Source organism: Rissa tridactyla, chromosome 10 (genome assembly GCF_028500815.1).
Source record: "Rissa tridactyla isolate bRisTri1 chromosome 10, bRisTri1.patW.cur.20221130, whole genome shotgun sequence".
Taxonomy (NCBI): Eukaryota; Metazoa; Chordata; class Aves; order Charadriiformes; family Laridae; genus Rissa; species Rissa tridactyla.
In genome coordinates this window covers 733,324-753,304 of record NC_071475.1, presented here as the reverse complement: position 1 = coordinate 753,304, position 19,981 = coordinate 733,324, and the positions used below count along the sequence as shown (strand labels likewise).

General features: G+C 38.1%; 1 protein-coding gene and 1 long non-coding RNA gene across 2 annotated transcripts in view; one reads left to right on the top strand and one right to left on the bottom strand.

The window, feature by feature from the left end:
• Positions 1-15,464, bottom strand: part of LOC128915515 (uncharacterized) — a 50,784-nt gene extending 35,320 nt beyond the window's left edge. The window contains exons 1-3 of the long non-coding RNA XR_008468653.1: positions 15,223-15,464; positions 13,542-13,680; positions 12,391-12,519 (exon numbers count right to left, since the gene is read on the bottom strand). This is a non-coding gene — a long non-coding RNA (uncharacterized LOC128915515). The remainder of the gene's footprint in view (positions 1-12,390; positions 12,520-13,541; positions 13,681-15,222) is intronic.
• A 15-nt stretch (positions 15,465-15,479) lies between these two features.
• Positions 15,480-17,812, top strand: SELENOK (selenoprotein K). The gene is made up of 4 exons (XM_054215896.1): positions 15,480-15,583; positions 16,107-16,197; positions 16,969-17,049; positions 17,716-17,812. The coding sequence occupies exons 1-4, from the start codon at positions 15,565-15,567 to the stop codon at positions 17,810-17,812; spliced, it is 288 nt and encodes a 95-aa protein (XP_054071871.1). The 5' UTR covers positions 15,480-15,564.
• Positions 17,813-19,981: the final 2,169 nt, after the last annotated feature.

The following is a 19,981-nucleotide window of genomic DNA, read 5'->3' as shown; positions in this document are numbered from 1 at the left end:
GATTAAATATATGCAAATTCTAAACTAAGAATTTATTTTAGTCATTTTTCTTACTCTTGTCCTCACATGTGAAAAGTGAGAGGGGTGACAGGCTTGTCTGCAATAACGAAAAATCAATGCACTCTTTTTTCTTCTTTTCTTACAGTAAGTTTCTAGCATACAGATATTTTTATATGTGATATTAATTCACTTCCTTTTTTCAAGTACACGACGTATATTTCATAAAGACTAGAAGCCACCTGCCTCAACTGCTACCTGAATAACTGTTTCTATAGGTTCACTGCTGTGGAACTGACATCAGAACCTTTCCCCAAGTCTCTGCAGAATGAACTTCAGTTACATGAACATGAATTATCGGGACAGTTCCAAACAAGAATCAGTTTTCAAAAACCAACCAATTTTCTGTGCATTTTTTGCCACTATTTATTTATAAAACAGATTTAATCTGTATCTAGACATACTACCCACTGCTGACTCACATCCAGGCACCCCTTATAGCCACCTCCATCCAGTCCCAAGAGTTCTTACTAGAAAATCCAGCATGCCTTGACCTATCTTTTGAATAATTCTGCTTGAGAATTATCTGATGATTCCTTCTGAATTACCTTGCATCGTATCCTTTACAGGACCTACAAACAGCGCTCTTGGGTTTTTTTTTTATTCTAGGCAACCTTGAAGGTAACATAAAAGAGCATCCATCAAGATAAAAACCACACACAACTGGCTAAACATCAATAGGTTTGGAAATTACGGAACTAGAGATGCTTGCTATTATTTCAGCATGCGTTTCAAGTGCCTAAGGGATATAGAGCTGAATTTTTCTTCCCCATTTGGTCCAATATAATTCCTAATACATGAACAGTTCAATGTCTTGAGAACTAGAGAAGCATTAATATATTCTTGATCCAAGTGAATGCTAAGTATTAGTATCTTCCCTAAATAAGGTAAACGCAGTAGGGAGAACATGATGACAGTGTTAAAGTTAATGACCCAGTGCAATAGTATTTAAAACAGATTTGGCGCTAGCTTAATCACATTAATTGCTACATTGGACAAACTGAAGAACAATGAATACATTGTCCCCAAAAGTCCTGAAGCAGCATCTTGTCCACTATCTTAAGGATGCAGTGACATTCACGAACTTCAGGTAACTGGAACTTTGAGTCTACTTTGTTTGTCCTGCTACATCAGCTAACTATGAATTATTAATCTAAGCAGCCTTCAAATTATTTTTTTCATACTCTGTGAAATACCTTTAGTGATGCAATCTGTCTCCTAATCACAGCAATACTGGTCAAAGACTACTACTGATTTTGGGATAAGATGGTAAGAACAGGAGAGAGAGAGATGTAATCTAGTGCTACTTCCCTAAAATGACTGGCACTCAGCTTAAAATACATGCACTCTTCTCTTTTTTTTTTTTTTAAAATTCCATCATGAAGGAACTAGCTTGTCAGAAAGCACCAGCAGCCATTCCCCCCAAAGTAACCACACATACTTCAGTTCCACCATGGTCAAGACAGTCTGGGAAGATTACAGAGTCTTTTTTAATGCGTAGTTTCAAGACGATTTAGAGCAGTTGGTCTGTGGTCCTAGAGCAGCCTATTACTGAGTACCACTGCAGTCTCACACTACCCGTAGCCATCTGAAAAGGCTGCGGTGGTTTGGTTTTGGGGTGGTGGTGGTGATGTCTTTTTTTCCTTTGTTCCTACAGTCTCAGGTAAGCATATCAAAAAATTCATGGTCCCTCAGACATTCCTCCCCCAAGACTATCTAGCTGTCCTGGGAGCATGAGAATTCCCATAATTCCTCCAGAGGCCCAGAAACAAAGAATGAGTAGACTAAATAAAAAAAAAAAATTAATTATAAATAGCACTGTCTTGCTAGCCTCTGTGCAATCACAGGAAAGAAAGACGTGGTAGCACTGAACTAAGTCAGAATGCTATAAAACAAAAACACAACGTGGCTGATGACACTTAGATATGGTTTGGTTAACAACAATAAAATAAAGATATGTAAAACAAGATACGTGCTGGGACAGTATGAATCAAACTTCACATAACCTGACTGCTATCACAGCTGCCACGTATTTAAAATAGGATCCTTGACAAAAGGAAGAAAGGAAATAATTGGAATACGATTTCAAACAATACAGCGAACATGGTCAGACTAAAATGTCCTACTTTCATTTAAGAGGGTGTAAGGACACATACTCACTGATGAAACAGATAATATAATTAATCCGATAACTTTATAGAATAAAGAAAATACTCATTTTTTTTAATTAGATAAAGGTTTGCATGAAAAACAAAAATAAAACCAAAATCCTTATTTTATTTTCTTTTTTCCTCAGTAGATTTGCTGCATGAGATGGAATTAATAGATATAAAAAAGTAGAAAAATCTGTATTTGTTCAGATCTCAGCGCAATTTTTAATAACAATTTCTTAGAAAAAAAAAATCAATATAGTTACCCTTCATGTCAAGTTCCTAGACTGTAGCTTATTTTTCCTCATTCTTCATAAAAGCAGTCAAGTTTGTGTATAGGACTATCTACACATTGTTTGAGGTACAAAGATAGGAAGCCTTTTAATTACATCCAAGGTCATAGAACTGAAGTGGGCAACAAGTCTTTCAGGGTTTTTTTTCTGCTTACACTACCATATTATGTTTTCTTTTTGCAAGCATTATCTGTTAAGGGAAAGAATCTGCTGTCAGCAACTGCAGTAGTTTCTGCTAAGTCATTCCACCACCTTGCAAAGACATTTGAAAACATAAAAGTGATTTACAACAACATTTTACAACAAAACACTGCACTAGTTATATGAAAGATGAGCACAATATATCAATATGCAAAGAGTAGGAAAGGTCCTGCAAAAAACATTAACAATCTATAGGAGTTCCGCATAGTCACGGCAGGCCTAGGAGCCCAAAGACCCTTATGATTTCAAATAGTAATACCTTCTGATGAAGCAGTGATAAAGCTTAAGAACTCAGTAAAGACCCTGCAAAGACCCTACCTGAAGAATTATGAATTAGAAAAATTAAACTGACTTTACAATACAGTTGTGAAAACTATCTCTAAAAACATACATGTAGTAACTTCTTCAGACAAGACAGATATACTTTTGCCTTGTACTAGCCAGTAGAAGCCACAACATAGTCTTATAGAAACAAATTCAGTTACAGACAGAGGCTTGAGGAGCCACAGACATCTACTTCAAAGGGAGGGTCTGCAGACTTCAGAGGAATAACTCTGAAGAGGACCTGAGCTTTCAGCGCCATCCACACCAGCAAGGAGACAGAAGTAGCTGCGGCACAGACATAAACAACCACCTGTGCGGAAAACACTTTTTTCCTTTGTTTCTATATTTTATTCCTTATTTATATGCTTCCTCTAGTTTCTGCTTATCCCAACTGTTCTGTACTTGCCAGTGGCTATACACAGGGGCCGTAAAATACTGCAGGAATTAACTGCTGAGATGAGGGTAAGTGCATAATTTGCAGGGTATCTATTACTGCAGATGACATATTGCAAAGGAGATCTATACTTCCCAGTCAGGGGAGAGAAATTTTAGGAAGGCCAGCAAAAGGAGAGGAGGGGGGAACAACCCCAAACTTGCAGAAAGGAAGGAATGACGTACAAAGGAAGCTCATTTTATGTTGAAAGACTGAGATGATTATGGATCCCCACAATATCATTAATACAAATTCTCTAGGACAAAAATCACACTATAGAACTAAAGTTCTTTTGTTCTCCCTGTTAATATCTATTGAATCTATTCTGAAGCAGTTATGTTTTCAGTGCACCAGCTGCACAGAGGGAAAGTTTATGTGATGAAATGGAGAGCATTGCAATCCCTGTTCTGTCCCTTTTAATTCTGGCTTTTCAAATGACATGAGGAACCCAGGTGGAAAGATACGCTCTGCATGTCTAGCCATGTGGCAGAGAGGAAAACATAATTGATTATTCTTGTTAAGGAAACTGGTTTTGCCAGAAGTATCAAGTTTATTCAGTTTCATCTTTAAAATGAAATATGAAGCATAGTTAAATATTCCATCTTTATTTTATACATAGCTTGAGCTGACTGTAAGTATTTCAATGATAGCAATAATGACAAATGCAATATTAAGTTAATTAGAAAATTAATGGAAAGAGAAGGAAGGATGCTGTGATCAAAACCTCAGGTTTTTAAATGCTGATAATCCATATACTCTTACTGCTTCTGTCTATAAAAATTTTAAGTTGCCTCAAGACCACCAAAAGGGAGGAATGGCTAGAAAAAGACAGATATATTCAACGTTAAGAGATTCAAACAATGGCTTCGTAGAGTGAAAGGAATAAGCCGTCTTCCAGTTTTTCCTTTATAATAATCTAATAATAAAGAATTAATCTTCTGTGCTTAATCACTCTTGGCAGAAATATTACTTTGTGGGTACCAAAATACTGGATATATTCAGACACTGGATATGTTACCAGTGTAATATTTGTAAATGTATCAGAATCTGCTGAAGCTAATGTTCAAGAAAGATGTGGAACCATATGAGCAATTTACCCAACAAAAGAGACTCTCAGATTTTTATATTGTTGTTAAGAAAACACTCAGAAGAGATCTCTACATTTGCATCCCTAAAGGACACAGGCTTTTCATCAGTATACCAGGAGTCTACTATTGGCTATGCAAATTGGGTAACTTACTATGAAATTATGAAATTTCCATGCAGAAATATAGATTGCATAAGCTACTATTAAACTTTTATTTTTAAAAATTTATTAGTGTAGTCAGGTGCCATCTGAAAGACAGCTTTAGAAAATAAGCCTTAGACAAAAAGGGAAAAATCAACACGTGATGCTGTCAAGTAATGAAACATATCTGAAATTTGAAGGCAACAGCGTCACTCTTCTATGCATGGAAAGCTACTAACCCAAAGTAACAGAAGGAACTTTAAGAAGCCCTTAGTGAAGTTTCTGTCTCTTCAGAACAGCTGTAATTGACAAAAGAAAGCATCCTGACAAAATACAGCTCACTGGTTCTAGAATTTAGACTCTGCCTTTCAGCATTAAGCAAGTAAAGTCTGATGTGACCAATCACATTGCAGCAGAAGAGCAAGTGACGGCCAAAACTACTCTCTCTATTGATTTTTTATTTTTTTTATCTTGCTCTCAGGAGCAGGTTTTGAACAGCTTCAGGAGGAGAATCTGTAAACATGCACTTTCTAAAGTCTATTAGGCTAATAAAGCATTGTGATCTATTGTGAGTTCAATTATTTGGAAGCTTCCCTCATATCATTTTAGTTTTCATTTCTCTGATCAGGACTACAGTGATTCATGTACCTGGCTAACAGCCTCGAAGAAAATCGTGTAACATAAAGGAGAGAGAAGACCCTACAAATAAGTCTTTTTTGAAATTGAGAAATAAGCAGAATAGAGAGCCAAAATGTTCAGGGTGGAAGTATAAGCCCAGAGGAACCAATTCTCTTTACCACTTGTCTCTCTTTCTTCATGACTTAAAATTATGAAAGGTTTAAAGGGTGCAGAAAGGATCTTTAAGTTAAGGAAATACCCAAGAAAATACAGAGGTTCATCACCAACTATCTCCTACTTACCTTGCTGCCACACACCTGGAGACTTTTTGCACAGTGACCAAAAGCAGATGTCTCAAGCCTGGCACCCTTGTCCTTCTTGTTCTCTAGCAGCTATGTGAAGGGCCAAATACTGATCCCTTCTTTGTTACTTACCAGGGAACGCGTCTGGTGTGTTGGGTCTGGGTAAAGGCTAGCCTACAGGCTCACCTTGTAGGTGGGGATCATTCAGGAGCACCTTCTCCATGAGTCACACCCACCTAAAGCATTATACAAATTATATCCAATATCATTTAGAGAACTTTAATAGATATTGTAGCCTTGCTGCTTTGGCAGCATTTAAAGTTCGATTGAGGTATATGCTTAATAAGAAAGACAGCCATGGGACCCTTTTGTTTAAAATGCTTGCATTTACATGCTGGTGCCTGATTTCACTCTCACAATTAACATGAACTGATGCTTACTGGTTCTCAGCAAGACCATGCCACACAATGGCGCCATGCAGTACATTATTATCTCGCCTGAGAAACAAGTTAGACAAACACTGCCAAGACAGCATGTGGAAACTGCTGTTAATGGTGAAAAAAATGAAGCTGTAACACAAATAGAATGAGAGAAGCAAATACTCCAGAAGTCTGATGACTGCTTCTAATATCCCTAAGAAAGGCTGCAGATGTGCAGCAGTAAGGTAAGCAGGCGGCAGCAATGATGACTGGAAAGTCTCTGAAAGGAATTCCAAGCATCAAATGCTTTGCTATAACTCTTTCCAGTACCTGACATCAGATACTTCAAAGAAATGTATGAGAGATACCATACAAGATAAATACAGCAATAAACTAATTCAGTCAAACATCTCAGCTTAATTCCTACTGCTTGGAGACTCAGATGCGATTATTTATATCCCTGACTTTTTCTGAAGCATAAATTAAAATTCTTTTCTTACTCAAAAGCATCCCATTCATTTTGATTCTTACTGATTTTTATTTTTTTTGTCCCAGGGCAACAAGAATGAAGGAATTCAATGCCTGAGGAAAAAAATGGGCTTTTTTAAAACTCACCTCTACTTCTTCCAAAAGAAATTTCACAGTAGCCTAGAATGCGAATATCCTACTATGAAAGCATAAAATCTAAAATGCTTGTTTTCCAAAGCCTTTTTAAAGAAAAATAGTCTTACAATGCAGGGTTTGGTGGGTTTTTTGTTCGAAGAAGCACAACCTCCTTCTGCCTGGAAGTGTCTTTCTGGCAAGACAGTATGAAGGGCTGTCTGATACCTGTTATCACCCACTAATTTTCATTGACATTAGATGTTTTTGTTACCAAGGAAAATGCAAAACTTTGCGCTGCTTAATCTATTTACATATATATATATTTCAACTCTCTTGTTATTCATCTTCTCAGATACTTAGGTATTACTACATATCTGGTTTTATGCCTGACTTTGCTTCTAAAAGAAATCAGCTTTTACTACCATGCTCTGTACAACTATAGTCTTTTTTTTATGATGCAGTAATTAGTACTCAACATATTACTCTATGGAAGAATTTAACGAGAAATTTTATCGTCTCATAATATAGACTGACTTGCATTCTTTTTCTCTACCATTGCAGCTCAGCTTTGTGCTGACTGGATTCCCAAATAACCTTGATTTTTACCATAGTTATTGGTGAATGACATCAGCACTTAGCAATTCTTTACAGGCTAGGTTTTTTTCCTTCCTTGAGTGTGAAACACAAGACAATTCAGTTGCAATTAATTGTCAACATAAAGAAGTTACTGAGGATTCTTCTCAATGTCCTGAATTTGTTCCTTCTGATTTAAAAACTACTTATTTAAACAGGCAGAAAAAGGACAATTTTTAAAGTCAGGAATATGTGAACGTAGAGAACTGAAAGCATGGTTTTGTCACCCACTCTGATGGAGTGGACAAAGACATTAAATAAGTTTATATGCAATTATTTCTTTCTGGGTGCTAGTTCTGCTTCTGATAGCACTGAGCCAGTGTACATTATGTTCTAGATTATGAGGTATAATGCAGTGCACTACCCTGAGAAAAAATGGAAAGTACAATAAATAGGATAATAAAGAATTTCAGCTCTATTTTAAAACCAGATTCTTTTGTGTCCTCTAGCATGTGCTAATGACAGAAGCAAATGTGATATTTAAAAGCTAAACTGGGGGTGAGATATATGTTCCCCAATTAGATATTACATAATATTTCTTTGATTAACTCTACTATTAAAAGTCTCATATGTGCCTAAATTGATTTCATATGGTAACTCAAAACTATTTTTGCAGCCCAGGAGACACTGTACAGCATGGCGTACCAATCTCCTGCAAAATGTGGAATTTTTCTGGGAGTGTGTTGTCCAGATTACTTCTATAGCTTTGTCACCGTTTAACTCCAGCCAGCAACTAAGCACCACACAGCCGCGCACTCACTCCCCTCACAGTGGGATGGGGGAGAGAGTCAGAAGAGCAAAAGTGAGAAAACTCGTGGGTTGAGGTAAAGACAGTTTAATAGGTAAAGCAAAAGCTGTGCACCCAAGCAAAGCAAAACTAGGAATTCATTCATTACTGCCCATCAGCAGACAGGTGCTCGGCCACTCCAGGAAAGCAGGGCTGCATCACACGTAATCGTTACTTGGGGAGACAAAATGCTATAACTCCGAACGTCCACCCCTTCCTCCTTCTTCCCTCAGCTTTATATGCTGAGCATGACACCGTATGGTCATATGGAAGATCCCTTTGGTCACGTGGGGTCAGCTGTCCCGGCTGTGTCCCCTCTCAACTTCTTGTGCAGCCCCAGCCTACTCGCTGGCAGTGAGAAGCAGGGGTGTGTACGCAGGGTGGTGTGAGAAGCAGAAAAGGCCTTGAGTCTGTAAAGCACTGCTCAGCAATAACTATAGCATCGCTGTATTATCAACACTGTTTCCGGCACTAATCCAAAACATAGCCCACACTAGGTGCTATGAAGAAAATTAACTCTATCTCAGCCAAAACCAGCACAAGCTTCTAGGGGATTTTTCCCACCAGAAGACCATTGTTTTAAATACGCCTTTCAGATGAGGCAATGTATTTTTGCAATTAATCTTTGGTCATGTCTGTAGCTTGGCTTTTATGTTCGTTAAAGCCAAGAACAGCAATGTTGCCTACAGAGAAACACCAAAATCAGGAGCAATAAGAATGGAGTAATAAAGCTGCAACCTCAACGCAATGTGCTTTTAAAACCTCTACAGAGTCATCATGTTAGCACCCATTCCAGGCTTCACAGCATCCACATCTTCCCAAACACCACATAACAAATCATAACTACGTGCTTTTTAAACATCTATGCTTCTTGCACCCATGTAAAGGTTTTTCAATTGCATGAACATATTCCATTAGATTAATAACTTTTCAGAATACAAAAATTCATATTAATACTTCAACACAACCTTAAGAGCTCTCCAGAACAATGTGTCAATTATCACATTGCTGTTTTATTCACCAAATAGATTACGGAATTGGCTTCATCCACCTACTTCTGACAAGTACCTTAACTGTTATTTTTATCTTGGCTGTTAAGTGTGAAACAGTTAAAGTTCAACAGCTAAAGCTGTAGATCAAGTATCACAGATGCCTCTAGCAACAGTTAGAGCCTTTTTTAATTTGTCACCTTATTTACATTGCCCTTTATAATGCAGTAATGGGCATTCTTAAAACTTACATTAGTCTTGTCATACACAGTTTCCATTGACCAGTCTACATCACTGGCCTTTATGCTGCAAAAAGGGAAAAAACAAGGTTTCATTTGCTGAAATCTGGTATGATTCCAGGACCACATATCCACATTACATCTTTACCAGCAAAGTTCATGCCAGCTGCCAGTCCTCAGTGTGCACAGCACACGAACAGAGAGCTAATAACCCTCTGCCCACACTGCAGGAGTGCTCCAGCAGCTGTGCAATCTCGGCCTTGGTTCATCAGGAAGGAATCCACTCTCAGCACAACAGCAGCGTGTTCAAGGGCCTACTGCAAGACTCCAAATGCAGACACAAAACTCCAAACATACCATAAAGCAAACTTGCATCAAGAAGGAACACTCCCGCTCCCTCAATCACCCGTGTAGATGCAACCCATGCAGATCCAGCAGAAAACAGCACCATCTGTATCCTAACTGCATATATTTTCAGGGACTCCATTTCAGTTGAGTATATGAGAAGTTAGAAACAATTAGGTGAGTTTGTCTTTGTTGCTTAACAGTATTTAACAATTTAGCAATAGGAGTGTTGATTATTTTAAAAGGACTAATATAATCAAGAAATATAATTCATGTATAAATATCTCAGTCTCTAAATATTCAGCAAGTGTCCCAAGAGCTACAGCTGGAGATAGTACTGATGTTCACTAGAACTGGACTAGGCTGTGGGACAGAAACTTTCTGATAAAACCGACCACACTAAACCAGGTGTGGGAGCACAATGGGCAGCAGCCAGCTAACAAAAACAACATGCATACAAACTAGGAAGTAAGAACTTGAAAAATACAGTGTGATTCATGTTTCTTTTTTTCAGAAACATGTATCCTTCAGCACAGACTTTCCCAAAACTCACTCCTACTAAAATCTAGTACCTTTCCAGCTATGGCTTCACACGCCTGCCCCAGCTATCCCATGAGGCACTGCCCACACAAGGCTCACCTGAACTTCAGGGAGGCCAGAGGATTCCATTACATATTTTGTGTTGTAGTCATCTCAGAAATAAAAATAAGGATAAATGACAAGCAGTAGTGCCTTGTTGGAATTCAAGTCTTTCCAGCTTCCTTTCCCACTTCTCACATGTGAGCCTTCTTAGTCATACAGCCCATACCTCTCCCACCAGGTGGCTGATAAGAAACTTCCAGCTATCTACAAGCAGCTCCACAGCATCAGTGAGCTAAAGCCTTTTTTCCTCCTTGGACCGTACTCATAACCAAGCTATCACCTAAACTGGACAGTCTAAGGTATGCCTAACCTTTAATACAGTTTTTACAGACAACAGAAACACGCTATATTCCTTAACAGGAGAACACATTCAATGTAAAATGCATTGTTAACCAACCTTTTGAATGAAACCAGGCTTACTTAGATATGATAATGTCTGGCATTTAAATCGTTCTTCAGCACTCTGACATGACATTTTTCTGCTTTAATATGTTTATCTTTTCACAGAATCACAGAATCTTCAGAGTTGGAAGGGACCTCTAGGGATCATCTAGTCCAACTCCCCTGCTAAAGGAGGACTGCCTAGAGCACATCACTCAGGACTGCATCCAGGCGAGTCTTGAAAATCTCCAGAGAAGGGGACTCCACACCCTACCTGGGCAGCCTGTATTTTCCCAACTTTTACAATACCTCAGGGCTAAACAAATCAGTACAAGCAAATTTTTGCATGCAGATAAGACCAAAATCACAGTAGATTACAACATCAGTTCAACCACATTGCCATCTGCCGCTGATGGTCTGTGGGCTAAAAAATCTGGCAGAAAAGCCAACACATCACACCACCTGTCTTAACAAATCCATTCCTCTGGTTAATAATTACTTTTAATTTCTAAAGATACCACTACAGGATAATGATGTCATTTCCAGTATCAAAGTAAAGTGTCGGAAGCGGAAATAGCCATTTGAAATCTGTAGGTGTACTTACAAGCCAACTTTTTACAAACAGGATTTAAAAACGTAAGAACGGTAATGAAAAAGGATAATCCCTAACTTGAACATTTATTCTTCAAATTTCATTGCACTAAATTTTACTTTTCACTAAACAGAAAGCCCGTTATTTTTAAATGAGTTCAGAAAAAGAGCAGGAAGAAAAAGATGCAAAAGCAGACATTGTGTGTGTGCATTCATTCACAATCCAGTCCCATCAGGTACATGACAAATCAAATCCTCATGCATTGGCAGAAAGCATAACAAGGCAAAGGATATTTGCCTTAAACCTAAACACTAACAGAATCTAAGATTGCTTTTGTTTCCTCTACCTGACAGATGCAAGCATATCCTCCAGAAATTAACACATGTATGAGAATAAGCAAGTCAGTTCTATTTCAGGCTTTGCCATTAACTTGCTGCATTGGTTAGAGGATGCAATTTATATTTTCAGTTGACCCATCTGATTATCATTATTTTGCCTACCTACTATACTTCAAAAGGTAATTATTACACTTATTTATGTTCACCTTTTTTCATTTATACTAAAAAATTGCCAACAGTACCACTAACAAAATTGGAAGTTTGCTATTCCACAGCAGAGTTCTCAGCTTCTCCTTCAACTAACTGTAGGGGAAAAAAAACAAAACAAACACTAAAACCAACAAAACCCCAAAAACCAAAAAATCCAACCAACCAAAAACCCTCCAATCTTTCCCATATAATCACATATAAATATACAAGCATTTCTCCAACATTAGTCAAGACTCTACCTATATGAGACTTCTAGAAAATTCTCAGAACAGTATACATCTGTGTATTCAACGCTGGTCTTTAACCCAGTAAGAATGTGCCAGTTCTGCATTACCTAAGTGTCTAAGTAGCACTAGACTAAGGATTTTTATATAAAGGAGAATCCAAACACGTTACGACGAACTCAATAGAAACTTTGCAGGGTAATTAAACAAAGCAGATAGCGTTATTTCACACTTACGCTGCCACCCGATGGATATTCGAAGTATCGCCACTACTCAATAACCATGCATGAAACGCGGGTATTTCTTCACTGTGGTCGGGTAGTTTCACCAGTTAGCTCTTACACGCCAATAACCGCCCAGCGCTATTCCTCGTGGTACCCACCTTCAGAAGGGCAACACAGCTGTTTCGTATTTCTGTTGCTGACTTCCAAAACACCTTCTACTGATTTTCATTAAGCGCAGGTGCACTGCTGCTGTGGTCCTCTGAACTTCAGGGCATCAGGCACACAGACTGAAAGCAAAGGGGCAAGTCACTGTAGGACTCCAACTAGCAACAGCCAGAGACACCCATCCTGCCCTTCGTGAAGGAGCAGCTGCTCAGAGTGGGGCACCAGGGCTGTGTCGCTACCAGAAACGAGCTCCCAACAGAGCTTGTATCCACGCCTGCTGTCCCAACTGCACCATAAACTGCAAGTGCACATGAATAACTGTTTTCCTATTCCTCTTCTACTCCATTCCTGGCCTAAGGACCGGCCAACGGATAACAAGCTTGATAATGTAATACTACCATTGATTTTTAAACACATCTTTTAAATCTCACATTTTTGTGTCTAAAACTTAACTATGTAAATAAATAAAGAAATAATAGATATGTAAGCATTTAAAAAATAGTTATAAATACTAAAATTTTCATGTATCATTTTATGCAATGGTAGGTTATTTTGCCACTGTTAAGTACCTGGACATGCTTTCTTGGAAAAATATAACTATGTTAGGAATATACACACACTAGTAATCTCAATTTTAAAGTATATTTCTTCAATTTCACTCACTAGGAATGCATTTCACAGAGAAAGTTTGCATTGTAATTTAATAATTTTAGGGCACTGAGACAATACTTATTACTACTTTATTATTAAATAAACCAAGACTATCTCACATATGATTTTACTTTTCTTAAAAAAAAAAAAAAACCAACCCGAAGAATCCACTAACCATCTTTTTGTTGTTGGGGTTTGGGGTTTTTGTTGTCACTTGAAAAACAAAAAATACATTGTTCCTTTCTGCATAATTAACACATTCCCTCTGAAAAATAATACATCAAAAAAGGGAATAAATTGTTCAAACTCTTATTGCATTAATCCATGCAGGACAACGCCAACTGCATACAGAGCATGACTTCAGGTGGAATAATTACCTGCTTGTATTCAGGTTCACCATTATGTTTCTGTCTAAACTACAGTGGAAAGTCTGGACTGTGACGTTTGTCTTTATACTAGCAAGAGTCAGTTTGTGACACAAAATTCACAATACCTCTTTTTAACTCCACTTATCGCCATTATCTTCCCATTGCCATCCTCCCTTTTTTTTATTTTCTTCTTGGTAAATGCTGTATCTCAACTTCTGCAATAGTTCTTCAAACATAAGATAATTTGATATTTTATCTCAAAGCCTAGTGAAAAGAAAACAAAGTATATTTATGAAAATTATTTGAAAGTGAGACTGCCATTTTCACGTTAGCATATTAATAGAGGTATGCATTTGTCATATACTTTCCTATTATTTGACAATACCTTTTTAAAGTAATGTTTTCACTTTCCGTATAAAGTTAAAATGTACATAACAGTATCACCTTACACACAATATCAGATATACTATGCATTCCATAAATTGCAGTACACCCATACATCTTTCTTCCAGTTTATTGCTCCGTTTATCTGTTTTCACTGAGAAGCTAAAAACAGCGTTCAAATGACTTGCAGACTGTCTCTGTTTTTCTTCTATACCTACGTAGCCTGTTTTGCAATTTTTAAACTGAAACTGATCTGACTACACTTTGAAAAAATCATCATAAACATAGCTAATTTATTAAAATGTTGTCCCTGAATAATTTTAACATACTGCCTGCATTTATGCCCAATGTGCACCGTGTAGCACCCGCTATTTTCTAAACATTTTTGCATTTCCCCATTTATCGAGTGCTACATTACCTAGCTCTTATATTAATGATAAATATTTATTTTATATATGTTGTTACAGATATTTTTCTTTCACAATTGCTTTCAGTTGTTATCAAGAGTTTATTTCTGGAATATTGAACATTTATAAACACCTGTCAGTTGCAAACAATTTCTTTACTAGGGCTCAACTACATTGTCAGAGGCAGATTATATTATAATTTCAACTTCAGACAACACTCTTGCATTAAGAGGTTCAGCAAAAGACTTTACCTCATAGTTACTAGGAAAAGAAAGATCTTGCAAAGGCAGTATTAAAATACTTTTATATTCATTTTTCTTACTGCTGTTTCACAGCAGAATTACACATCCCTCCTCTACTAGTGTGGGTTATTTTTAAAAAAAGAGAAGGCATTACATTAAATTTGCCTAAAAAGCTATATAGTTACCTCCAATTTTACAAGCATAGATTCTCCATGAGAAGAAACGCTAGCCACTATTTGCAGGGCAAAGCTTTTCTAAAAATAAAATAAATTAAAACAAATGCTCGACTTTGGGCTGAACATTCCCACCACTGTAACGGGAATATACATTGCCACATACCTGTCATTACAGGAAAGGAACAGAAGTTCCCTTTGGAGAGAAATTTTAAATAAGTACCTGCATTTGGTCAAATTTCTAACATTACTACAGCAAGTTATCGCTTCTAACATTCCGTTAGAGAAACCACAGGAATGGACAAGGCTCTCTTCAACAACTAGAGAAAACTGGGGCAGTGATAAAGGACGATGGCAGTTGCTTTTACCTAATATCCAGCAGAAGTTAACTATGTAGACTACTCAGAATATGTAATTTTTATGAGAGCTACCTTGGCATACTACTAACCACCGTTATGGTTTCCTCTTACTTTTGGTAAAACCATACGCTGACCGGGCACCGAAGCTCTGACACAACCTGCCGCAGCGCTGTAACCACTACAATAAAAACACTTCAGGAGCGAACCAGAACCGCCCGCGCTGAGGGAGGAGACGCCCCACCTGCACACCGCCCGCCCCAGGCCGGCCGGCCCCGCAGCGGGGCCGCTGAGGGGGATTCCCCGTTAACAGGAGGCTACGTGCCGCTACGGTTGCTATGGGAAAGGAACCGGGAAAAGGAGGGCCGCCCGGGGCCGCCATGGCCACGTCGGCTTAGCACCCCTTCACCCCACCGCGGCCATGGCGCCTTAGCACAGGCCCCCCCTCAGCCCCTTCCCCTCAGCGCCGCCAGCCGGAAGCGAGGGGCGGCCCCGCGGCAGGTTCTGGGCATGCGCCGCCCGCGCGCCCGCGCAGGCGCAGTGGGTGCGAGGGCAGGTGACGGGGCAGCGGCCGCGGCCCGCCGCCATGGTGTACATCTCCAACGGTGAGGGGCGGCCGGCCGGGGGGATCGCGCTTTTTCCCCTCAGCGGGGCGGCGGGGGGCAGGCTGGAGCCCGGGGGGCGGCTGGGGGGGGCATCGGGCCGGCGCTGGCTCTGCGGCCCGGCACACCGCCCTGGTCTCGGCCCCGCGTCCATCCGCTTCCCTGCGGCCTGGGTTTCAGCCTTACGCAGTTCTGAAGGGGTTTTAAGGACTTTGAAAAGCCGGAGCGTGTCCTGCATAACAGGGAGCGTAACAGAGAAGCGCCTTAGTCACATACAGGGAAGCAGAGACCGTACCGGGGGGGTTTTGGTATGTTTGCCCTGACACGGTGGCGCTCTGGTGGCGGTGATCCCATTATTTCACGTACTTGGACAATACCCTGCAGGGAGCGAAACTTGCCACCTTTGTCCATGAAGCGTAGTTTCTCCATCCCGTTTGTAAACCTTAGACTCAGGAGATGCGGTTTTGGGTGATTTACTGTACAGTGTCAGACACTAAACGTTGCTGGATGTTTTGATACGTTACAGGACAAGTTTTGGATAACCAGAGTCGGGCTCCTTGGAGTTTGTCATCTATAACAGATTTTTTCTGGTCGATAGCAGATTTTGTGGTTCTGTTGTAAGTAGAAATTAATTCTTTTGATACTTTATTTTAGGTTTGCCATAGGTAGAAGCTACTCAGTGCTATGAATAACACAGCAATAAAAATGTTACATTTGCTCTTTAGCATTCCGTATCTACTGTCCCCAAAACATATGAATGTTTTACTATGACTATGTGGCTTTGGTTATTACACACTGTAATATATTAAATAAAAGTGAATGAAAAGTGGTGCTAACTTACTGGCAGTTCAAATAATTTTTCTTACATTTCTTCCATTTTAATACTGCAAAAAGAAAAAGCATATAGTTTTGTTAAACAGCTAGTTTCTAACAGCTGATCAAATAATTGAGGTATTACTTGGAGGATTTCTACTGATGCCAACAGAGTCTGGCTATGTAAAAATAATCACATAGCAGTAATCACAAATCTATGGCCTCAGATTGAAGCCAGTTAAGAAACAAAAATTTCTTCTGATGTATTCAACAGTTCTTCATTATTTCAGTTATAGGTTTATACTTTATTCATTTCTTGCACTTTATTTACCAGGAAAAAAAAAAAAAGATTTTATGGTTTGAGCCTTACTGTAATTTGGAATTACTTCAGGTTTTATCTTGAATCATAGGAGAAAAATTGCAAATATGTATTAAACAACAGTAATCTTAAGAGGATACGCTGTTCATTTCTGAACATTACTTATTGGTTTTCATCCCATTTCTTATCTTGTAATCCAAAAATTCAGCAACTGTATCTAGCAATCAATTCACCTAACTCCTGTTTTATTTTTCAGTTTCCAGAGCATTATTCAACCAGATTTGAGAAGAAGAGGCTACACATCTTCCTCCTATTTAGGATACAATGATGGAAGAGGGTATTTTTTCATATTCACTCTAGTTATGATTATTTTTTTTTTGCTATCTTAGCAAAATGACATCATGTATTCAGATTACAGTTGTGATTTGCATTGAATCTGGTCACGTGAGAAGACTAAGATGTTGTTTATCTGTGGTATTTTTTCTGAAACTCATCGATAATAGTACATAGCTTTGGATGGCCGTTTTAACAATACGGCCTGACTCTCACTGAAACAATTTTTCAAACCTGCCTAGTAGACAGTATGTATCTTTGTTGAGATTCTGTTTTGTTAGACTTACTTACACTCAGCATTTGATTTATAGTAATTCAGTCATTTCACGTATCACATTATCTATAGATAAAGCAAAACACTTTGTTATAGGGATATCGTTTCTTTGTTCTTAATGGTTTGCCTAACTTTTGGGGTTTTTAGGATTGCGTAAAAAGCCTGTTGGCTGTAGCGTTCTCTTGTGAGACAGGAGTAGTTAGAGCAGTTTGCATAAGCGAAATTTCCAAATGTGGGATTGGGTTTTTTTTTTTACCTTTTCACCCAAAACCCAAACAACTTTTCCAGAGGTTCTAACTTCATAATTACTATCATTTAGAGACAGTGTTATTCTGTTTCTTGTTTAACAATTTAATGTCAATTGAATAGATGTTGCTCTCCTTGCTTTCTTGTCAGGCCTCCAGCACAGCCTCGCCGTAGGATGGGTCGAATAAATAACTGGGGTGGAGGCCCCAGTCCACCACCAATGGCTGGAGGTGGATGAGGAAGGTAATTCCAAGTCTGCTGTATCCTGCTTTGAACTTCCTTGGTTTTTTTAAATATCAATGATAATTTTACATTAAGGTAGAACCAAGCGTTTTGTCCTCCTTCTGCAGAAGTTACCAAAAGAAGAAGAGAAAGTGGTTAGATACTTTCAGTAAAGAGGGAAAAAAGGATGGGGGGTGTTAATAGGTTTTGGCTCAGAACTGGTGAGCTTCTACTTTTAATTGCGTAGAAGTGGATATACAAAGTATAGCAAAGATTTTTGAACACAGCTGATAAAAAAAATATTTAGAACTTTTCATCTTTTTTGTCTTCGAATGTAAAGTCCTGTCCAGATCAGTTGTGACTGAAACTGTTTGCATTTCTAATTATTATCATATGACGTGATTTTTTTTCTTTTGCTTAAAGTAAATACTTACCAATAGAAAAGAAGGAAAATTAATAAAGCTGCTAGAAGACTATGAGTAAAAAAATCGCTTTTCCTGTTTCAGTGGTATAGCTATGCAAATCTTGAATTCTAGTATCGCATAAAAATCAGAATTGCTTAAAAAGAGGGGACAAAAACCATTTAAAAAGCCATGGTCATTAAATTTCTTACAGCTTCCTGAACTTTATTTCTCTTTTATTAATTAGGTTGTCTGGTGGTAGTTTCATCTAACACTGAACATATATATAGTATGGTTTAATTTACTTCAAGCAATCCTTTTTCATCAATCACTCCCCATTGATACCATAACAAAAATTAGAAGAAAAAAACCACACATACGGGTGGTTAATACCTGTAAGTCTTGCAGGAAAATGTCCATATTCCAAAAAGCACATACACCAGTTATTGCAGTTCCATAGAAAAAGGATAAACTTCTCCCCATGATTTTTTTTATTTAATTTGGATGGGTTTTTTTTGTTCTTGGCCAGCAAAATCTGTGGGGAAGGCTTTTGGGTAATAATGTGTAATCTGCTCAGGAACAGAAGTTTACAAGCCTTTAGCATGTGTTATTTAGCTAAATTTAAAAAAATATTTTAAACTTATTACTTAAATAGTTTTACCTTGCAAAGAAAGGCATTGTTTTTAAATGTACTGTTAATACTTTTATCCTGTAGGTAAACGCTTGCTGAAGAGGCAGGCAAGAGCATACACATCTGCAAGATGAAAGGGAAGAAGAGTTTCGTGGTGGACCAAATGCGTTTGAATGTCGTGGATGCGTATGTCTAACTGGAGACTGTTCTGTGATATCAGCAGATTAATGAAGTTGTACTGGGAACTCCTTCTTCAAGGATCTGGTGTAACTGAACTACAGTTTTATTAAATGTTTACTGTCTAAAGTCTTTGTATAGTTTCTGAGCATTTTACTGTAGTTGCAGAGTAATAAGTAAATTATATTTGGCTTGTCACAAGGCTGACTTTCTCATCATTTTTAGAAAAAAAAACCTGTCTGAGGAAGGATACGTATTTATATTTGATACAGAAGGTCCCTCAAGAGTCAAATATAACGCAGTGCTTCCTAACAGGTTTTGTATTTACTCTATTTTTGTCAGTACTAACATTCTGTACTTCGATGTATTTTCATGATATTAATGATACTCTAAAAACACTTTTAAAATGCAACTTACAAATAATTTTGTTTTACAATCTTTGCCTTTTACAAACTCACTTAAGGCCCATAATGGGTTTTATAACACGAGTGTTTCATAAGCACCTCTTGAAACAGCTTCTGTCTCCATTATAAACTTACTCAAACGTATAAGCCTACTTGCTGTACAAATTTTGGTAAGACTTTTTTCAATAAAGTCAGGCTTTGTTCTTATTACATGAGAAAAACGTAGTGAACTCAAATACTGAGGGCTAACACAAGAAAAGGTATTTTCTTTCAAACAGTAACCGCCTTTTAATTTATTTACCCCATTTCAGAATGGGAGTTTCTGTTGTTCATGGGTTTTGTTTGGGGTTTGGAGGTTTTTTGTTCAGTGGGAGAGGGCTGCATCTATTTGAGAAAAGATTATCTGCCAAGAATCCAGATAAATTATTTTCTACAAGGTGCTGCTGCAAAATTTTTACTTAAACCTCTCTTAAAATCTCTTTAGCAGGAAAATATAACGTTACAGTTTGAAGAAATCACAACAGTTTATTGTCTTTTAGATAATCATTCTATCACCCAATGACTCCTCCCCACCCCAGAAG